This window comes from Homalodisca vitripennis, chromosome 2 (genome assembly GCF_021130785.1).
Source record: "Homalodisca vitripennis isolate AUS2020 chromosome 2, UT_GWSS_2.1, whole genome shotgun sequence".
NCBI lineage: Eukaryota > Metazoa > Arthropoda > Insecta > Hemiptera > Cicadellidae > Homalodisca > Homalodisca vitripennis.
In genome coordinates this window covers 12,968-37,756 of record NC_060208.1, presented here as the reverse complement: position 1 = coordinate 37,756, position 24,789 = coordinate 12,968, and the positions used below count along the sequence as shown (strand labels likewise).

The following is a 24,789-nucleotide window of genomic DNA, read 5'->3' as shown; positions in this document are numbered from 1 at the left end:
CAAATACATAGATGTAAAGTAATGTTTTGATTTATACTATGTCACAACGTATCGTATTGACAAATACGTAGATGTAAAGTAATGTTTTGATTTATCCTATAATGGAGGTGTAGATCACTAACAAACGGATGAGCACAATAGAACTGCCAGTTTTGGTTTAACATCTTATGACTGAATATGATAGGCAAGCGTTAAAGATAATCTTGACAGCGGGTGGGTATGCGTAAGAATTATTATGAGTTCAGCGTTATTAGGATATTTGGCTTTCATCTTTAATAAAATTACGTTATTTTCACAGTATGATGAAATATAATTTGATTAAGGAAACATATTTTCTAAGTGAGAATTTAAAGTTATATTCGTTTGAAAAACATATTAGAGTGAAGTGATATAAATTGACATTTTAATGAAAATTGAAACGTGACTTGTCCTAAAAGAAAAGTTAATTTACTGGAGGCACAAATTCGACAGCACTCACTGATTGTGGTGGTTTGACCGATTGACACGGTTGAGGTTTGACTGCTAATCAATTAAAATGTCACAAGTCACGGCCAAGTGGTCTGCGATCTGAATTAGTTTCATTCTTAATTACGCTAAAAATATTATTGGCTGAACGTTAGCGCAGCCTATCACTTGTGGGTAAATATTAAAAGTTATATTGGTAAACGTGATGAAATGAGAAATAGCAAAATAAGTACATTTTGTAAACAAGCTGAGCGTAATCATATGATATATTAGCAAGTAATATATTAACATATAATATAGGTTATTCATAGAATAAAAATATAAGATAATAGTGTAAAATTCATCGTTCAAAGTTGGTGAAAATATCTGATTTTAGTGCAGTCTTTTGTTGTAGTACTTTAAGTACCTCTCAATAACTTTGTATCATTTAAATACTGATATAAAACAATGAACAAAAATGTGGAAGAATCATGAGACAATCTCGAATCTTACTATTAACTGATTACCGTTAACTACCAACTCGACTATTAACTCATATGAATATTCCGATATTTTTATCAATAAATAAGTTTTTTGCAAAAAAGTAGAATGTTTGTAATTTCCTATCCCTCCCATATTCTAATTAGGACATAATTAGAATATGGGAGGGATAGGAAATTATAGTTGAGAAATTAGTTTTAAAATGTCTCGAAGTAATAAAATCCAAGCAAAATATGACCTTACTACAGTAGTGAATTTTTATATAAATAATATATAATATGTTTTGTAAGACAGTGTTTTCATCAAACAACATCTTTCATACTGAAATTTCTCTAATACATTACACAAGTTCCATTTAAACATGTTCTATACTCACTAACAAGTTTATAAATCCTATTTTACATATAAAATGTTTAAAACAAATAACAATATTATCATACGAGTAATTTTAAATGTACAATAAAATTTTTTTTAAATTTAAAGTTGTCCAGTACAATAATAGATAAATAACGGAACCAATTTAAAATATTTACCTTTAGCACCTACATATTTAAAATAATCAAATTTATTCGAATCACAATATAACTGTTTTTCAAATATTTCTTATATATGTAACGTTTTAAGGTCAAATATTTCATACATAAATTGAACATTATGTCCACGTGGTTATTACACTTCTCCAAACGTCATGTCTATTTAAAAAATATTATTTCATACTTCACTTAATGATCTTATCAAATTAGCAATAAATTATTAAAAATATGAATACATGTTATAACAGCGTAATTGGTCTAGTGAGGGCATCCTGCACATAATTTATACTTTTACCTGTCCTTTATACAACTTACATGAATCAAACCAATAAATATTACTTTTTAACAAATCTTAGAATTCGGTTGGATATAAAACGTTACCCAGAGCGTTCGTCTGGATTTTGAACCAAAAGCTATTTAAAATTAGGTTTTTTTTTGTTGTTTGGTTTTAAACCTGCATTTACATTTAGACATATCAAGTTATATTTTTTATGGGTATTTGCTTTATAAATGTCAATAAAGTCATCAATTATTATCAACAATTAGACTTTGTAAAAATCTAAACTTCTACCTCTTATTATTATATATGATGCAATATCACAGTTCATAGCATTATTAGTAAAACCAAATACTCGTAGTAAGATGCAGTCACCTATTAATTTTATACTCCAACAACTCTATTGTCACTTCGCTATGCAGATTTGATGCAAATTAAGGTCAGTAATATAATAGGCAGTTTCATTATACCGAGGTTCTACCTAGTTAAGGAACTTCTGACATTGAAGGAAGTTCACAACATTATTTGCTGGTGAGTTTTTAGACAGCAAAAGTTGTGGATCTGTTTAGCTATTTAATTTGATGTTTCTGAATTTCTAATTGAGTAAAACCTTTCCACAGGCTGTAATAAAATGTGATTATTGTTTGTTTAACTCCATTTTAATACCTTCAATGTGAATTTATTTGAGATCTAACGACATAAAGTTTATACAAATATAGTACATGGTGACATTGAAGAAAAGTGGTGAATACACATAGCAAATGCTTACCAGATCTCATTTTAAATTTGATTTTTTTCTCTAAATTAAAATTAACAATGAAACTTTATGCGATTTGGCATAGATTAGTCTATTATACGCCTATTATACTATGAGAAATGCTGAAGGCGCCGGAATAGTATTATGACCCTTTCAAATTGGTGTAAACATTAAAAAAATACGTAAAGATATATTGTCAAAAAGTAATGAAACGCATACCAATTTTATAACACTAATTATTAGTCAAAGAAACTTTGATTAATATTATGTCTTTTATTTTTACTCTTACAATATAATACATCACATGAGAGAAGCCTTCGGGTGCTTCTAAAAGTTACAGCAAAATAAAATATAAATAGAACGCACAACAGTTTACTATCGAGTTAGAAGTTCGATTTTGTTTCGATATCCGAACAATCCGATTCTACTGATACGTCAAGGTCAAGGAGGTCACTCGTGCCCAACGTACTGTGCCAGAGAAGCTGTAACAACAATCCGGCGCTCTGATTGATGTGGAGGGGAAAGCTGCGAAGCAGAAAAGATTGACACGGATAAAGCGAGCATTAAAGCAAATACCCAATGGCGCAGTGTAGCGGGTACGACGGTAATCGCATGATAACCGAGCAAGGAACGTCGAGCGTGGCTGTTTGGATGGGTGACCGCTGAGAGATCCTCTCCTTGCAAGCAGCGCCTGTCCGGCTATTGGTAGTGGTTCGGAAGTCAACTTTAAGCCGCTGGTCCCCAGGTTAAATGTTAGAGAGGGCTCGTTAGTCCTAACTTCACTGCAATAAGACATTCTTACTCTTTTTATCACAGTCACAAAAGTAATTGCAAAACATTTCCACTAGGACTTACCTTTCTTGCAGGTATATAATAGCATAGTTTCCTCATTTGCTTTGATACAAAACGCTATAGGATGATCTTTTGATATACGAAATTATCCCTAAAAATGTCTACTTACTGCACAAATGGTGCATCTAGCTTACACACATCCTGGACTTGGAGTATTGTTACATAACCAGTTGATTTAAACTTTCAGTAACCAAGATATGCCGAAGGAACTTTAACATTGAGCAAAGGACATGACCAACAAATTTTTCATTTAAGGTAATGATTTTTTGCAGTACTAAAAATATAGGTGCTTAAAAATATTCTTCAAAGTACAACTCTGTACAAAAGTTGCAGCAAGATAGACAGAAATGTGCAATGAGGAAGATTGAATATTCGGGATTCTTGACAGTCTCGGAGCAAAATATCCTGAGGATTCTTTGAACCAGACGTTACTTAAAGGGTTTTCCATAATATAAAAATGTCTAAGCTTTTCCCATGGACGATAAATCAGCGTCATCTCGATGGTGGCTGACGTACATTTATAAGGTCTGTTAAAACACATAACATCACTTAGTACCCCGATATCAGGCAGAATTTAAAGTGTGAAATACTAGTTTTTATTTTTTTTTACTTCCGTGTACATAAAGACATATTTCTGTAGCCTTTGTAAATATACAAATCTGCACTCTCAGCAGTAGCTAAAAATATGATAAAACCTAAGTGGACACTAGATTAATATGAATAATATTTTATTTTTATTTTATACATCCTCATAGCTCTAAAAGCTTTAATCAATTATAAAGAGCTAAATTAGTATCTATAACTTTATTATTTTATATAAAGTAAATAACTTCACTCAAGATGCATTATTAAATAAGTTTCCATTCACCTTTTTAAATTCTTAGTATCCCGGGTTATTTAAATAATAAGCAAGCTCGTCTTATTTTATTTTATTTACGTCAAATAAGAAAAGAATACAATTATATTGATTTGGCTGCTCATAGTCTAACAGGATTTTCAACTTATGGTTTGTGGTAAATAAAACATAAATACTATTGAGAAAAAGAGATTAGCTTAAATTATTACAAATAGTTTTCGTTGAATTTTTTCTGAAAGAAGTAACACTTTTATCACACAGGAAGTATATTTAAAACTAACGCAAATGTAAATAAAAATATACGTCAATACAAATTTAATTATTCAAAAAAAACTTTAATATTAATATATATATATTAATATTATATATATTAATATATATAATAATAACAACAAAATATATATATATATATAAATATTATATATATATATATTAATATATATAATAATAATAACAACAATATATATATATATATATATATATATATATATATATATATATTAATAAGACAAACAACGAAATACAACTCCCAGCATTGTAAACCAAGACGGCTGGGTTGTTAAGGACAGAAGAGAAGTATTCGGTGAAGAAACAAGAGCTTTGACTTCAAAGAAACCCAAGTCTCATTTATGCTCAAGACTTAGAGCTAGCACACGTTCTTGGTGCGACATTTTATATAATGTAAATGAGAGTAAAAACATGTATAAGATTTTACTTTATAAAGAAACTTCTTACTATTCAAAATAATATTTATTCAAATGGTTAAAATACTACAACGTGTGGATATGGGATTTCATATATTTATAAGCATAAATACATATAAATACACATATAGCGTTGGTGTGTGTGTGTGTGTGTGTGTGTGTGTGTGTGTGTGTGTGTGTGTGTGTGTGTGTTGTACAAAAAAATAACCAAAAGTTATATAAAAGAAATGAAAAACCCAACTATCCTTCTCCAAAATAAACATAAACAATACGTTGCATTAGGCAGAAAACAGCTACGTCACTGCTACCAACGTCATACAATACACGCTGCAGCATAGAAATAGATACACTTTGATAATTACGTATAAACAACAATTTCAATACTAAATAGAATAAAATATCGTATTACCTTTAAGTTTTTAGTAAGTGCATAATATTGGTACCGTTATTAAAAAAAAATAAAGATTGTCGTTACAGTTATTTTAATTGAATTTTTCAGTCAATAAGTCTAATTGCCTTCATAGTGTTTTTATTACTCATTTGTATAATGTTTATAAACCATTAAATTTAACTTTAAAAGAAGAGTACTCAAAATGATAGTTTTTGGGCTCTAACATCGTATTATAAAAGTGTTTTCAATTTAAAACTATTCCCTATCTTAACTTATTTGAAATATACAAAATATACAAAACATCCGTACTTATCGTACATAAATAATGAATTGTAAGTATACTTCATGAATATATTGTTAATTACTTACTCTTAACAAATGTTAAGGTAAATTTAACAGAAGTAAAGACCTGTTAGCATTTGTTATTTTAACTATTCATAGACTATAACCACCAATACAGCTAGCCGCAATTACAGACTGAGGTGGTTGTAGCAGAATTACACACAGCAAGTCCGGACTTATCGAGGTCCCGCAAATCTCCATAGTAACAACGATAGCAGCTAACTGTAGAATTTGTGAACTGCAGAATATAATAAGGACAAATAAAAAATTCAATATCAAAAGTTCCTGTTATATCACTTTCTTGTTTCATGTTCATTTCTTAGAAGTACGATATTCAAATTATGCTTTTTTGTAATACAAATACGTAGTATATCTGACAAATTATTGCTCAGCCCTTTGTCTATATATATATATATAGACAAATATACACATATATATATATATATAAATATATATATATATATAAATATATATATATAAATATATATATATATATATGTGTTCATTTCGACATTTATTCTTTTTACAAACTGTGTTTATATTTAGGCTCATTAAAAGATATTTTCGAACGTTATCGAAGGGAGTGTACTCTAATGTATATAATTCATGGTTCAGTCAAAGAGTAAACTTGACTTACTGAACGCTTAATTAGTCTGCCGTGCTCCAGTATACTTGTTTATATCAACTAATTTAGTACTCAATTATTTCAAATGTATAAATAAATTTAAATAGAAAATATAGCAACTAATGCAGCCTTACCGACTATTTTACGTTTAATAAACATGAACATTAGCTTTGTGTTACATGATTCTACCAACAAATGTACAAGAAAGTATTAAAGTAGTAATATCAAGAATTATACCATCAAAGAATGTTTTAAAGCACGAACCACATTGAGTAAACCTGTAAAGTGTTAGTTTTAAATCTCTGATTTTTAAAAGAATAGTCAACATCAAAGTTTTAAACTCTGTATGAAGAACACAAAAAGTGCACTTGAGAAAGTTTTGAAGCGTGATGGGTTTTGCTAGTTTCTCAGACAGAACTACATTTCTAAAAAATATCAACCACTCCACATATTATTTTACAAGAAATGTCTTAAACTTGCCTTTATAAAAAGTAACAAACATAACATAATTTTTCTTCATATATTTATAAATATGTCGTGTATGTGTGGTAATATCAGTACTTCTTTCAATGTTACCAACACGTCATTCAAACACAACACAAATGTCAAGAAGAGAAGAATAAAAATCACTTTTAGCCAACTTCAAATAGGAGGGGAATATACAGGGTGTTTGAAAAGTATAGGTAACACATTAAATAAAACTAAAAAACATTGGTATTTATTGTGTTATAAATTTATGACATAATTTGCTAATTAAAAAAAAGTCAGTGAAAACACATTGGTTAGTAGAGTGAAACGCCGCCTACCGCATCAGAATACGACGATCCAGTCAGAAATGGCAGCGCATAATGTACTTCACAATGTGTACCTAAAACCCGCCATTTCTGATTAGATAAACCTTTTGAGATGCGGTTTGCGGAATTCAACTCTACTAAGTGAGCTCTTTCAAATGAGGTATCACTCGACCCATGCTTCAATTTAAGATTTCCATGTTTTCCTCTGTGGGCCGTCCCCCCATGGTTGGCATGTCATGGTAATAGCAAGGAAAAATAGTTTACATAGCCATATGACACTGTGCAAAGTTTATAGATGTTATCTCTTATGGTTTTTAAAATATTAAGCCGTACCCATACTTTTCAAACACCCTGTATACAATTTAACCTGTCTCTGTTCCAAAACTACTAAACCGATTTTAATTAATCATTTTTTAAACGAAGTTGAGCTGCCTCATAGTAGTTCCACATAAACTTTATAAGTACTGGGAAAGTATCTGACCAGGAAATTATTTGAAAGTTTCATAAATAAATAAATAATAAATAAAAATGCCTTTTATAGACAATGTAATTTCAGACACATCTGGTTTTTTTAATAATTCATAGTTATTAACTTAATAAAAAGAATAGGCGTATACAATTAAATATCACAACGTACACACAATAATGGTTCCTACATCACTGATTTAAGCAATTTAATCTAAAAATTCATCTTCGATCATCACCACAAGATTAAGGTCAGAGATTAGATTTTTCGAATCACTATAAGTTACCTTTATAGTGTTACTATAATTTACCTTAAAACCGTAGGTCCACTACTTTTGAATGACAATCTAAATGGACTGCTTGAAAAATAATATGACTTGAAAATAGTAATTCTGTATTATACAGGGTGTAAAACAGTCCCACACTGCACTGACTTTTCAACTCCCGAACGATTACAGGTAAAGCAATAACCCTTGGTACATTGCACCCATACATCTCCTCGTAATTTCAAGGGGATGGCCCACAAGGGGTCAGTAGAAATCTTAATTGAGAGCATAGGTCGAGTAGTACATCAAATTAAAAGTAGGTCTTAATTAATTTTAGGCCTTTATTAGTAGAGTACAACGCCGCAAATGCGATCTTAAAGGGTTCCCTCCTAAAAACATTATGCTGGTTTAAAGTTTGAAACATTTACACTACAGGTCCTGGTCTAGATGGTTTAATAATTCTTGCCTTTGCACAAGTTGTGAAAGTTAAACTTAGTAAATGAATATTGGATTTAAGAAATACTTTTTAAGGTAGTTCTCCACCCAATGGAGAATGGTCTGAAAGGAGTTTTTACCGTAAGCTTAGCTCATTATTTACATCATTTTAAAGGGGTTGTTTAGCAGAGATGAATGCTAAAGGGAAAAACCTGGTATCAGTTATTATAATAGAAATTTCTTATTTTTAGATTTAGCTTTGGAGTTTACTTATGTGCATCATACATTACACTTATTAAAACAATGCACATCGTAAGCTATACTTACGTTATTTTTTTTCCGAACTTCTCTTTTCTATATAAAAATTTTAGTTACTTCAAGAAGTAGACTTACAGGTGCAGTAATGGTGTACCAAGTTTTACTGCTTTACTTGTAATTGTTCGGGAATTATCAAGCTCGTGCGGGACTTCTTTATACCCTGCATAAATTAAGAAAGGCAAACTACATAATCGTAAAGAAAAAATATCCTGTAACTCTTTATAATGCAATATATGTTCAACAAAAACATGCAGTTAGGTTAATGTTAAATAAAGGAATACAGTCCATCACGTCCCCTTTTCTTGAAGTTGAAAATGTTACCATTGAAATATATTTTTGTATATAAAGTTCTAAAGATTTTCTTTTGCAAGAGTGGTAAACATGCCACAAAAAATAGAATATAAGCAAAAATTAAGATCCGGGAATCAATTTTACAGTTCCAAAACCAAATTCTGAATTTTTTACAAGAACGCCAAGAATTTTTAACAAATTACCAAACAATAATTAAAGAATTATCGATTATTGACACATTTTTGAAAAGACTTATAGAGTGGCTGCTAACTTTGGAGCACATTGACTTTCTAATTCCAATTCAGCAGTAACATTTGTGCTTGTCCACCATTAATATGTTCCATCATTATTTTGCTTATATGCTCTTTTAAATGCAGTAAAACTAAAAAAATATATTTTTCTCTTCAACATATTTTCTATTATTTTTTTGTTCAATAATTTCTCATGCAACAAAGCAAAGAAAGCACTGATAGTAGGAAGAACATTGGCCGAAAAAGATTAAATAAAATATTCATTATTTCACAATATAGCTGTAAAAGAAGTTTAATGTTAAATATTTGGAACCTCCGAACAGGCCACGTGCCTTGGAGGCCCTAAATTTTCTCTTCTGATATTTATATAATTCAGTATATTTGTATGTTTTTATAACAATTTTGACATGTAAGGAGACAGAAAAAAGTTATATTTAGTTCTTTTTTAAGTTACGTTACGTAATTTTTTAAATCTAAAAACATGATTCATTTTTTGCATATAATATTCTTGGCAAGTATATCATATTGTTTATGATTTTTAATCATGTAAGTTTTTCACATATGTTATGTATGTTTTGTGGCAGAAAGAGAAAATAAATACATTTATTTATTAATTCTGTGTTACAAGTATATGTGTAATAATGAATAATTACCAACCCAAACTGTTAAATGTTGTGTGACAAACATGACATATTTTTTAGAAAATATGACATGATCCTTTGTAAATGATTTTAAAACCTGAAAATATACTCACTTCAAAAATTGGCATACATATTTATGTTAGACGCTAGACTTGAAGGCAAGATCAGTTTGTATCAAAATGCGTATGAGTATGGAAATCCAGTGATGAGTATTCACATGAAAGTGACTCCCTGGAAAAAAATACTCTTTGTGGGTCTACATTAACGAGACTTGATCCCTAGAACAGTTTGTATCAAAGCCGATTCGTCTATTAGTATTGAAATCCAGTGATAGTATTCATATGAAAGTGACTCACTGCCAAAATACTCTTTGTAAGTTTATGTCAAATTGTATGTGAAAGTGTATAGCTAATAACAGGTTTTCAGAACAAATTTAATAGTTCTAAAAAACTGTTCCATTTGTTTTTCTGATTCTAATTAAACTTAGTGATACACGTGCACGCTTCTTGGACTAAATGACTGTGGTGTTTATTTGTTTTGCTATCATTGACATTGAAACGTTTGCGGCTGAAAGGCTAGAACACACTGTGTTTTGGAGTGCCCTATAAATTTCAGCCAATCAGATTAAAGGTTAAACCACAACCATAGTTCTGTGTGGTTGGTCGGTGAGTGCAGACCAATTCTAACCTGCATTCAATAATACAGTTTTAATAATTTCTTAGTGTTTTGGTTTTATTCAGTGCATATTTTCGAGTTAATTAGCATGGAGTTGATGTACAACATGGTCTTTTTGATTCCTTTTTTAAGCGTGTCATAACGCTCTGAAATGATTTGTTAATTTTTACCCTAGGCTGTATTTCACCTGAGGAAGAGATCAGATTGCAGATCCCGAAACAAAGTGTTAATGTATTTTATATTACTGAAAACTGGGAAAGGTCCTGAAAAATCCTGTTTCATTCACAATCATTACATCGTAAACAAAATTTCAAACAAATAGATTGAAATTAATGACATTAAATTATGAAGAAATAATGATAACGATGTATTTTAATATGTATTTATATATTTTAATATGATAACGATGTATTTTTCAAAATTACAAAGTCCGCATCTGTTTGAATCTGTTCGTTTCTACTAGTGAGTAGAACAGATATACAACACCAATCCAAGCTGTGCACATCAGCTGTAATCACCAAGCTATTGTAACACACTGGTCTGTGCACAGGACACATACTCGGTATAACAATAGCAGAGAGATCAGGAGCACCGAACCTTGCTACCCAGGACTGTTCCCTGGTATCCGAGAGCAACTGACATCAATAGACACTCCAAGCTATCGTGACACACTGGTTTGTGCACAGGACACATACACGGTATAACAATAGCAGAGAGATCAGGAGCACCGAACCTTGCTACCCAGGACTGTTCCCTAGTATCCGAGAGCAACTGACATCAATAGACACTCCAAGCTATCGTGACACACTGGTTTGTGCACAGGACACATACTCGGTATAACAATAGCAGAGAGATCAGGAGCACCGAACCTTGCTACCCAGGACTGTTCCCTGGTATCCGAGAGCAACTGACATCAATAGACACTCCAAGCTATCGTGACACACTGGTTTGTGCACAGGACACATACACGGTATAACAATAGCAGAGAGATCAGGAGCACCGAACCTTGCTACCCAGGACTGTTCCCTGGTATCCGAGAGCAACTGACATCAATAGACACTCCAAGCTATCGTGACACACTGGTTTGTGCACAGGACACATACTCGGTATAACAATAGCAGAGAGATCAGGAGCACCGAACCTTGCTACCCAGGACTGTTCCCTGGTATCCGAGAGCAACTGACATCAATAGACACTCCAAGCTATCGTGACACACTGGTTTGTGCACAGGACACATACTCGGTATAACAATAGCAGAGAGATCAGGAGCACCGAACCTTGCTACCCAGGACTGTTCCCTGGTATCCGAGAGCAACTGACATCAATAGACACTCCAAGCTATCGTGACACACTGGTTTGTGCACAGGACACACACTCGGTATAAACAATAGCAGAGAGATCAGGAGCACCGAACCTTGCTACCCAGGACTGTTCCCTGGTATCCGAGAGCAACTGACATCAATAGACACTCCAAGCTATCGTGACACACTGGTTTGTGCACAGGACACATACACGGTATAACAATAGTAGAGAGATCAGGAGGACCGAACCTTGCTACCCAGGACTGTTCCCTGGTATCCGAGGGAATGTGACATCAATAGACACTCCAAGCTATCGTGACACACTGGTTTGTGCACAGGACACATACTCGGTATAACAATAGCAGAGAGATCAGGAGCACCGAACCTTGCTACCCAGGACTGTTCCCTGGTATCCGAGAGCAACTGACATCAATAGACACTCCAAGCTATCGTGACACACTGGTTTGTGCACAGGACACATACTCGGTATAACAATAGCAGAGAGATCAGGAGCACCGAACCTTGCTACCCAGGACTGTTCCCTGGTATCCGAGGGCAACTGACATCAATAGACACTCCAAGCTATCGTGACACACTGGTTTGTGCACAGGACACATACACGGTATAACAATAGCAGAGAGATCAGGAGCACCGAACCTTGCTACCCAGGAATGTTCCCTGGTATCCGAGGGCATGTGACATCAATAGACACTCCAAGCTATCGTGACACACTGGTTTGTGCACAGGACACATGCACGGTATAACAATAGCAGAGAGATCAGGAGCACCGAACCTTGCTACCCAGGACTGTTCCCTGGTATCCGAGAGCAACTGACATCAATAGACACTCGAAGCTATCGTGACACACTGGTTTGTGCTCAGGACACATACTCGGTATAACAATAGCAGAGAGATCAGGAGCACCGAACCTTGTTACCCAGTACTGCTCCCTGGTATCCGAGGGCATGTGACATCAGTAGACACTCCAAGCTATTGTGACACACTGGTTTGTGCACAGGACACATACTCGGTATAACAATAGCAGAGAGATCAGGAGCACCGAACCTTGCTACGCAGGACTGTTCCCTGGTATCCGAGAGCAACTGACATCAATAGACACTCCAAGCTATCGTGACACACTGGTTTGTGCAAGTGACATCAATAGACACGTTTCCAGTTTGAGCGTGCTAATTCAAAGCTTCAGATACAGACCAAAACAATTACCATGTGTAAAACCGTGGTTTTTGAAATTTTGCTTTGTCTCTTTACATATCGGGTACAAATTCAAAAATATCTATTAACAACCACAAGCAATTAAGAAATTCTTTAGGGGAAACACTGAAATCATGTATAGTATGATTGCACTATAGTTTATTGAAATATACATTAATTATGAGCTTGTAACCATTTAAAAATATGTTAAACTAAATATTCAACATGTTTTAGAAGGCTAAGCGTGTTAATAATTACAGTCATTACATTTAAAAACTTTTTGTATTGACGAGGCAACATAACCTTCTAAAATGTCGTTCGTTTATTTCATTAGTGCATAGAATAAAGCTGGTGGCAGATTTCTTTCAAGGACTAAGCACTGAGTCCGATACAAGAAAGGCAAGCTCTGCAATATTAATTAAGCATTAAAAAATATCTCAATACTCCCAGTCTTTTGAAATACAGAAAACTGTCTGTGGACTATCAAAACTACAGACTAAACATAAAAAAGCCATATTTACACTTTAAATACACAATCATATGACATTAGAGTTACATACGTACACTCGACTTGTCACTGCATACAGTGCAATTTATTCGAAGAAAAGACAAAGCCTAAGTGTGTACTATATAAAACATTTCCTATTCCCTTATGGTTTTGACAGTTTTCGTTATCACACCTGTCTCTACTCGACAGCTAAAGTACAACAGCAGTTTATTGTCACTGAGACGTGAGAACGTCACACGCACACGTTATCGTCGCCTGGATATTATTATCAAGTATGAATGATAATACAACAGATCAAGATGCAAATTTTAAAAAGATAGTTAACCAATAATATTAATAATAATATAAAATAAATGAATATAATAAACCTCAGTATCATCTATTATGTACGTTTATTTGTAAGTTTTGACAAAGACATAAAAATTAAAAAGAAGGAATATTCGTTTTATATTCATACCGTTTGACTGCCTAAATTAAAACTAGGTTAATTGAAATTGTAACATTCCTTACATTTATTAGATTTAAGTAACGTCCAGTATTTGACTCTAAATTATGTAATTTTTTTAAGTTGCAGCCGCTTTCAAAATAATTTTGGTTTTTCTCTGGATCTGGTTATGTAGACTATTGTCTGCACCAAATCACATGTGCAAACAATGGTCTCTCATATATTTTGTGAACAATATTAAATCAATATTAACTACTCTTACTCTTAAAAGAGTCATTGTTTGGCCAATATAGTCTTTACGACAAAATTTACACATGAACATGCATACTTTGTACTAAGAAACATACTACAACTAAAAATGTTCTACTCTGTCTAGTCTCTATTCATAATACTTTATTTTTTTAATGCCTCGCATTAGGACTTTAAAAATATGTATTATTACAATTAATACGACGTAAAAGACTAGTCTTTCCACAATATTAAAAATCTGATTTTTCTTTTAAATTCGTGTAAATATCCCTCAAAAGGCAACGTACAAACATTTTCTTTGCCTTGGAAAATGTAACGTGTCTATAGGAAGGTTAATTTCTATAAACCAATTAAAACTATTTTTGTTTTAGTATATGAGCGATCAATTGGGTTTTAAACTAATAACCCTTTATTTTAACAAGCACAAGTTCCAATGGAATTCAATGATTAAACTCAGTTTAAATTAATATAAATTGTTAATTAAAAGTCAACACCAAAAAATAGATCAACGCCAAGCTATCTTTTTTTACATTTAATTTATTCTCACTATTTAGTATTTATAAGCCATCAATGTTCACATGTCCAGCCTTAAAATTAAACAATGAATCAAATCATTTAATAATTGTGTCCTTCAAGTTCTCAGTGCTAATATTTTCAACACAAAGTCAAAATAAAAATCTTCATTAAAATTTCAAAATAAAATAATCTTCTTCAAATATAAAATGAAACAAATAATAAAATAAGACTTCTTCTCAAAATAAAAAATCAAACAAATTAAGGTAATATTAATAATTAATATATGAACAAAGACAATGTCCAATCAGTTAAACTCAAGGTTGTATCAATTACAAAGTACGGTACTTATTTCCTGTAAATTTCCAATTTACAAGATTATTGAACTATCCAGAATTATCTGCTTGGTTTTGAATATTAAATTTAGGAACTTGTAAAAATATATATAGAAACTCAGAACATAAAATAAATTTTCATACAATACAAAGTTAAGATGCAAATGTAAAGATTACTCAAAATATGATTATAATTATTATAAGCAACAAATTTGTAAATAGTTCATAAGTAAAGATAAAATATGAATATTATTTCTAGAATAATATGCTTCATACAATGTGTTTAAGGTAATTAAAATATATTTTTATTTTGGATTTTCTACTCTATTGGAAATTTATTACCAGTAATTTTTGAATCGATTTAATCTACGTAGAAATTTTATGTCCTCATGCATGTTTCTCATTATTTATTGTTAGTTACCAACGATCTAATGGACTATATTACAGTCTCGAATCTGGAACCATGTTCGTTTGAAGAGATCGAAAATGTGTCGACGACGAAGAAGCTCAAAACGAACAATGTCATCGTTTTCGACGTCAGAGACACCTATATTACAAAATACAAAACACATCGTAACCCAGTTGAATTGGCACTCTAATAAATTGTCTTTATTCGTTAAACTGGGTTTTATATCAGTATTTAAATAATAAGTCTACAAACCAAGTCACCATATAATGATGTTGTATGAGTTGGGATACTTAGGCTACATATGTCAATATTTCACATGTTTGAATCTTTGATGGCTGTATTGAGTTTGTTTCTACATTTATTTATTGTGCTATTTACTCGTTGCCGTCATGTTTACCAATTAAACCAATGTAAAACATTTTTATAACGCTCAGCCAACCCCCATGTAGTGCACCATCATTGGAATCAGCGTTCCTCATAATATAGAGTTCACTACGGGCTCAATTTACCGTTAATATAAACAGCACGCCAACATTGTTGTGTATTTTGCGAAATACAGCTGTTTGATCAGGTTATATCTTAGTTAGTTGTAGTATGGGAGCTTGCAGTTTGGCAATACCACATTGCAGCCACTTTTCGGTTCAGACCGTATTGAATTTAGCAGTTTAGGCAATAATAAAATATAAGTTTCACACTAAATGTACCTTGGCTTAGATTGCAAAATACCAAATTTAGGATTATAAAATATAACCTTTCAAACGGTTCCAAGTGGGCGGGAATTGTATCACACACCAGAGTAGGTATAATACGAAATACGAGGGTTTAGGCAGTTCCAAATGAAACTAGTCCGTTATCCGACCTAATAAAAAATATTAGATTTCAATTACAAAGAAAAAACTGAACTTTAGTTTGTACAAAAAGGCGGAGATTGACCGTAATGAGTAACAGTATTTGAATTATACAAAACGACGTAGTAGAGGTCTTACTATATACTAAAGTGTTTCTGTTGGACACTAAGTTATGTAATGACCCAACTTCAGGAGTTCTGGATAACCATTGTGTGAAACCATGTTTATAGTTCCTCCAATAACATATCAGATCCAAGTGTCCTGGATTTATGATATGTCAATTTTAGATGCCAAAATAGAAGCAATTACATTTTTATTTATTTACAAATGTTAGTTGAAATTTTAAATTTGGTTAAAATTTTCGATTTATCCATGTAAGGAGTTTCCTGGTTAAAAACTTACACACAATTTGTTCCTGTAACTTCTTCTGACGCAGAAATCTCGTAGCTCAAATAAAACTGTTCCTAAAAATACATGATGTACATTAAAATGTATATTATCTAATTAAGCTATACGTATGTCAATGTTAAAAAAATACCTTCAGTTACACTCCTTATCAGTTTAGTGGGTTACATTAACACCACTTCCATAACAATAAATGTAATAATTAACTGGCATAATGTAGTTTTATATGTTGAGATAAACACTAAATATTTTAGCTTTCAATAACACACTTAAGTAGACCAACTCCAATATCGGTTCTATTACATTAAGCGGTATAAAGATATCGTGTATTACTCACAGCTTTCAAATTTCCAAAGTATCCGCCTGACCAGTATTCTTAAGTTTTCAATCTGGGTAACATCGAATCTCCCCATTATATATAACACACAGGTTGATTTGGAGTTATTTTGGCCCTCAATTTGTCTTCATTTTTATATAACATGTTTTCATAAACAATACTGATGAACCTATTTCTGGGCGATCCACGTTATTTTGAATTCAAATGTGGCCATATGGGATCCCTATAGTAGAGTATTTATATAGTTGATATATCACTCTCATGTCCTTAAGAAGAGAATTTCCATCGACGTACATTTTACTATTGTTATTAGACAAAATAGAGCATTGCATATTAAAATGGAATAAGATGTAGCCTACAAATTACAGCAAACAGTTCCAGGAGTATGTTTTCCTACCGCAGAAGGTGAAACCACATGCTCCAGACCTGTTTGCTCTTCAAACATTCTGCCTCAAATATTTATGTTACACATTTACGATGGCAAGGCCTTTGCATTTGCTTGAACGATAATTTACGATATAAACCCACAAATTTTTGCTGGTTCATAAAAAATTATGGTGGCTATACCACAAAATCTTATTATTTATTACAACTGAAATAATTTTAAATTCCTTTGTTCCGAAATTAAACGCGTTGGTTTAAAAGTGTTATTTATATGCGTTTCCTTTGTGAATTTTAAAAATGCCTTTGAGTTAGATTTTGTGAAAGGTATAAATTATTTAAACTTGCTCAAAATAGAAACCTTTTTAACAAAAACACTAATAAATTTTTCCACCTCTATTCGGTTAATTCTTCAAATTTATTTAATAACATGTCATATTCCAAGATAAAATAGAAAAAGAATAGCGCCATGTACAAAAATAAGTGTTTTTAATCAGTTTTAATATAGGTTTTTACGTAATAAAATAGTTTTCGGATTTTTTCGGACTGATGATAAAAACTTGCAGTCCACGTAGCTCCTGAACCATTAGAGATATAGAAAAACTCTAAAATGCAAAAATGTCTTATTTTGTAGTGTAGAATATAAAAACAACATAAAATACAGGGTGTTCCATAAAATATTTTAAAAAGTTGGCCGCCATATTGGCAAAAATTATGACAACTTCCAGTCCACGTAGCTCCTGAACCATTAGAGATATTGAAAAACTCTCAAAAGCAAAAATGTATTATTTTGTTGAGTAGAATCTAAAAACAACATAAAATACAGGGTGTTCCATAAGAGATTTTAAAGTTGACCGCCATATTAGAAAATGGCGGCCATCTTCAAAAAAATTTGAAAGTGTATCCCTGAGTGAAACTTAAAATTGAGCAAGTTCCAAATTTAAAGTGTGGTGCTAAGTCGTGTAATTAAAAAGTTAGCTATTGGATCACTTTAAAAAACTCACCCTGTATATATAGTATGACTGTTGATTGTGGTGGGGAAAGGAAGCTTACCATCGCGTATGAGGAGGACTGTAACAGCTGTTGATAGGTAGCGCTAGCTGTAATGGTAAGTGTAAGGTAGTACAAAACAACCAATGCGTATTCCACATCTTACTGCAAAATCAAATAAAAAATGTCCAACTCACAGTTTAATTAAATAAACATATTATTATTTTATAAATAAAATTTAAATGTTTAAAATTAATTTAAAATTTCATTTAGACACAACTTTTAAATATATTTATAAATTTTCCTACTTTACTTTTATTTCCATAAGTTCAAATCTATTTCTACATAATTACATGTTATCTTTATAATAAAATTCATCAAATAAAGAATTCTCTAGGCAAGTATATTTACGCATTACTTTATTCTGAGAAATCTTAATACATATTCGTAATAGCTCTTCTGTACTAAATATCGTGAATCATAATATATAACAAAGTTTCCTCAAACGTGTTATAACTTTTCCCAATTAATATCAACATTTTAGTATTCAATGATCCATATGAAACTTATATTTTTATGCGCATTTTATCCAAAACACTATTAGCTCCGTAGATGTATAGAGATTCAAAAAATGGCTTTATTAATTTTTTTCACATATAATACCAAAAACACTTTTTCTTATAACGAACTTGAAGTACGTAGTAATATGAAGAGAAATGCAGCGTGCACAGGTGTGTCAGTAACAGACGTCTGGGGGTTGTCTATTTATTACCTTCTACTCCAACACCTACACCACTTAGAACTATGTCTTGTTTTCTGGCGAGTGTAATATTCGATAAAGTATTAAATGTTACTTTGTGACTAGACAACTACGTAATAAAACATATTTATTATATTTATGCTCTAGAGTAGTATAGATACTGTTAGGTTACTTAGCATTATTAATGTATCGTGTTATGAAAATATATATTTACCGCATATCTTGGTTACATTGTACAGAGAGAGCCTTAAAACAATTTTACAGCTTTTACCGTTCTAGAATTCATGTTATGTGGGACAAAGTTTCCTAATGCCACCGAATGGTAGAATGATGAAACAAGTGTACATTAGGTGGCAATTTAACCATAATATTCTATTATGGCATGAGGAATATGATATAAACATCAGGTGGCATTTTGTGGTCAAGAGAAAAAATTTAAAATAAAAAACAAGGTAGCGGTACAAGCAACAAGTTAATCAGGAATCCCGATTTCCTTTATGCCTATTAATTAAGATTTAATTACTGTGCCAAAAACAAGGCGTGGCTAAAACAAGGTAGAAGTATGCCACTCCACGTTAGGTAGTATTTTCGCTGATTGTGCATGCAAAATTTTAAAGCTCATTTAATTCTTGAAATGTCTTGCGGACAGGTAGACAGACAGACAATCATTCAGAAAAGAAATTGACGCAAATATGACGCATCATGTATCTCATTCTTATAGAAATGAAATTTCATACCAAAATCTGTTTTGTCATATGCTACCATATGATACATTCAGATTTTGTTTAATAAATTTGGTTTTTATATTAGTGTTTCAATAATGAAAGTCTACGCTCTACGTTACTACAACATGTATTGGATTACTTATGCAACATGTGGTAATATGCACATGTTTGAATCTATTGTGAATGAATTGAGTTTGAGTTATTTATCTGCTATTATATTAGACCAATATAAAAATATTCCCTAATATGGAGTGACATACACAGTTATCGAACCCCGTGATCCTCGTATAGAAATTAAGCATAAAGCACAAATTCAAGTCGAGCGGACACGTAGACAGACAGACATATTACACGGGCAGAAATACTGTCAGACAAAAATGAAATTTGTTTTCTGCCCCTCAAGTTATAGGCTTCGCTAAAGGGATGTTATCATTTAAAAAGGGATGTTATAAAGATATCAATACAAATATGTTATGTATAAGTTATCATTAGAGTTATATCACTACATAAGCGTTTATTGCTACGATAGCTATATGATACACGTTTAGGAGGCAGAGGCAAGCCTTCATGTAACGTAGACAACAGAGTAGAGGCTGCTACATATTAGCTGCTATATTCACATTGTCTGTTTTAGTCCCTGGTAAACTCATCAGATCACAGGAAAACTACATGTCCATTAAAGAAATTACATTAATAAAATAAAATAAATGCGTATTAAATTTAATAATATAGTCCATTTATCGTATATTGAAAGCTATCCACAAATGTAGTAAGCATTACGTGGAATTTCGCTTGATTAACTTGACAGCTTCAATTTAAAGTTTAATGGACTTACGCTGGCTGCAGATTAAAATAAAAGTTAATCGAGTTTATAAATCGCAGTTTTTGCTTCAGAACTTTTCTAAAAATACGGTAGTTCATTTGGAAGATCGTAATCAGTTTTTTAATTTATTAATAAATCACGTGGTCACTCACTTCTCATGCGCGTTGGTATTCTCCATCCATACTCAAGAATCAGTTCCGTCAACTTAAAATTTAATGGAAATCAACACAGGAAATGTAATATGATTAACACATTTCCAATAACTCTGATAGTAATACTAATACTAATAGTAACCCGTATTTAAATATTTAAGAATTTATTAAATCATTTTACAATGAACAGCGTACATGCAATAAAAATAAACGGTTGAAAGAATATCGTAATACCGTCTGCTTTTAATAGGATTTCATAAATTTAAGTTGCTATCTTTTTTCCAAAAAATTTCAAACAAGATTCGTTTTATAAACCAAGGCAATGGATACTAATAATGTGTTATAAAGCATTGTCAATATGATTCAATAAATAAATCTGTTATATTTCTTAAATATTGCTTTAATTCAAACGTTCATTTTAATCAAAACGAATGTTTTTTTATTCACTAATACAATAACGTACAATAATCATTCAATAGTTACAATTTCCAGGTTATCTTACAGATAACTGTGATGATTAATATCATAAATATGTTACATAAATGTTTCAGACAGAATGTTTGAAGAGCAAACAGGTCTAGAGCTAGTAATGTCGCCTTTAGCTGCAGGTAAACATGTTCCAGCAACGACAAGTTGTAATGTGTGCACCGTACCGTGTGTGATACTCTACTTGCACTCACACTCTCCTTTGTGGATTTAAACACGTTTGCGAGATAGACTGTCAAAACTCGTTACGCGCTAAATCAACTATTGTTTAGCACATATTTAATTAACTACATGATATGTGTAATTCATTGTTCGTAAAATTCAAAAAGGTTAAACACATCAATTCACTAATTCTGGTGAAAGGTTTAAACCAGCTTTTGAAAAGCCAATATTTAAGAACGAGTGATATTTGAGGTTAGGACGATACAGTTACAGGAAACTACAATTAGTAACGGTCATGTTATCATAAATTTAATTTTACACTAGATATATAGTTGTCAGTTACTGTCTATCTTTATATATTGTACAATCCTAAATCCAATGTCAGTGTTTAGTGTTTTCAAGGTGGAAGAGCATTGCTAACTGTCATATCCCAGGCTGGATCTGAAATTTAAAATTAGCAAACGGTCGTATTCTGCTAAATAACTATGTTCTTGCACTTATACTGGGTGGTTTTTTTAGATGACCTACAATTTTGAAATTTGAAACTAAAAATGACAAAAAACTTTAAAAGGTGTTCTTTTCATTCTTTTTAGATATATTTTTAAAAACTTTAGAAATATTTTTTTATAATATATTTAAAAGTTATAAAAAAGTATTCATTTTCTGATAATGCGGTCAACATTGTTTTTCTCATTGAACACCCTATATTTTTATTAAATACCATTTTAATATTCTAAACTGCAAATATAACATCTTCATTTCGGAATGTCTTTTATTTTTCAGATATTTAAAAAGTATTTAAATTGGAAAGGACATTTTTATTGTTAAGATTGTCTTCGTTCGTTCAAAATGCTAAATAGTAAATGAAGTTCTGCTCAATTAAAGCTTTGTATTTACTTTAAAGCTATCCAACCACCACATGTTTCGTTTCTAAAAAACCAATAATTGAGATGTCACATTTGCATTTTAGTATATTGCAATAATTTTCTTCAATTAAAACTACATTTTCTCAATGTCAAACTCAATAAGGACTCTACGGTTTTGAGCTTTCATATCTACGTTCATAAAAAATAAATAAAAGTACTAACATTAAAAGCCTAAAATTATCTTTCCTTTAAAAAATTATAAAATACAGGGTTTTCCATAATTACAAAAATAAGTTCACCGCCATATTGGAAAATGGAGAGAGTATTTAGAATCCATCTTTTAAATATCCATAAGAACAAGGAAACGTTCTCCATTTAAAGTTTATTGTTAGATTTATAGTTAGGTCACAATCATGCTCTATTAAAAAAAAAAAAATAAAAAAAATAAATAAAAAAAAAAAAATAAAAAAGCACTGTATAACCTATTGTCGGAGAATGTAGCTACTATCTCCCGGTCTCATATTGATAAGTTGCTTTCATAAATTAATGTCTAGAGCAAAATAGTTTGAATGTACAAATCCATCAATCAAACATATTTATCTAACAAAACCCGTTATATAAGAACTAATTCAATCTTAGTCTGTTAGATTTGTAATCGTCAACCGTAAATAATATCGTAATAGTAGAGTAGTCAAAGATTAATTTAATTTAGTTTTAATGAAATTTTACTGGAGTACAAAACCCTACAGGTTTATTTTATTTTAAATAGTTTTAACATTATTTTACGTAAGTTTTATTTTCAAATATACTTTAGCCAGCACGTTACACGAATGCTAAGATATTTTAAACGACATATATCAACACTATATATAACAAGTGTTGTCGTATAATTAACATCAAGTGTGTAGATATATGTACACGTTTATATAGATATATGCATGACGTTTGCACAACAATTTGCAGTGAACACGAGCTTACGTATTTGCCCTCAATCATTGTTGTTTGGACTACTAATCTCAAGACAACTTGTGTATATGACAGGATTCTCTTATCTAAGTGACAAGCAAATAGTTTTATTTTCGTTGCTAAGTCAAAAAGGTGAGGAATGATGGCCACATGTAGTAATAAGTTAAATGTTTGTATATAGCCAAAAGTCGTTTTAGACAGATTTTATTTACAAAATCAACTTAATAAAATTGCCCTCAGGGTAGCTTTTAACGAAAATGTCTGTATAACGTCACCGAACATGACTCCTAGAGTTAAAAACCACCCAAATTGTATGTGAGTGTATAATATGTCTTGAGGAAAAGATAACTGTACAAAGAATCGCAAAAAGTTATTGCAATAATATATCTTTCAAATTTTCATACTAAGTTCGTTTGGTGACCTTGGTAGATTATTTATCTTTTCGTTGATACAGTGGCCGTTTAAACTAAAAAAATTCAACCTTTATGATTTATAAACCTAGAAAAAACTATAATTTTTCTGGAATGCTTATAAAATAGCTCCAAATTTTTTTTATATATTTCATTTACCTTGAACAGTTTTTCAGATAATGAGTTCAGGAAAATAACATGAGAATGAATTAATGATATTTTAGGTGTCAAAATATCCACATACTTCATTCGACTGAGCTCGAGGGATTATATTAAACTAAATTATACATTTATACAATATATGTTCATAAGTGTATGAGTAAATTATTTTTATAGTATTTTTATGGAATATTTCCACGACGGTTTACTGGTTTTCGCCAATTAGTATACAATCTGCACAAGCTATATGTACTGATAAATTATTGGTGATATGTGTTTGTACGCATACTTTAAATTGTAATAGTTAGTAAGGATCGATGGAAGATGCCTTCAGCTGGTGGAATAGAGTTGGGGTAAAGTGGTTTTGACATATCTGATCTAACGTGCTGGTAAAGACAAAAATACTAAGACCGGAGTAAATTACAAAGGCCATACATATACACATATTGACTTATTATCTACCTCAATAGTTGCGTTGGAAATACAATTCACTCGAACTAGAAGTTCTCATACAAGTGGCAAGCTTACTAACTTCAGTGCAATGCTCGGATCACTGCTAGTCTTTAAATAAATTATTCATATTTTTATAATTTACATAAAATTACCATTATTCTAACTTATTTTCAGATATGGTTATAATTAAAATATGATATTGATATACATTTTAATTATAATTATAGTTGTTATAATGTTATTGATAATAACGTTACATAATTGTTATAATCGTTTATTAAGAAAGTTGTTAATATTGCTGGATAAGTTATCAAATAAATAAATACGTAAATACAAAAACCTTTGTTACACAATAAAACATTGGAATAATAATGAAGCATTTTTGTAACGAAATATTGGAAAAACTCGAGCAATATAAAAGTATTGAAAACAAATTCAGTCTATAGCCATTCCAAAAATAACGGTGATTTCGCGTT

At 31.2% G+C, this 24,789-nt stretch overlaps 1 protein-coding gene across 1 annotated transcript in view; it reads left to right on the top strand.

Annotated features, from left to right (window-relative positions):
• Nucleotides 1–11,057, top strand: part of LOC124353412 (NADH dehydrogenase [ubiquinone] iron-sulfur protein 2, mitochondrial-like) — a 108,703-nt gene extending 97,646 nt beyond the window's left edge. The window contains exon 5 of the mRNA XM_046803251.1: nt 10,969–11,057. Within this exon, the coding sequence (XP_046659207.1) occupies nt 10,969–11,057 (89 nt within the window). The remainder of the gene's footprint in view (nt 1–10,968) is intronic.
• Nucleotides 11,058–24,789: the final 13,732 nt, after the last annotated feature.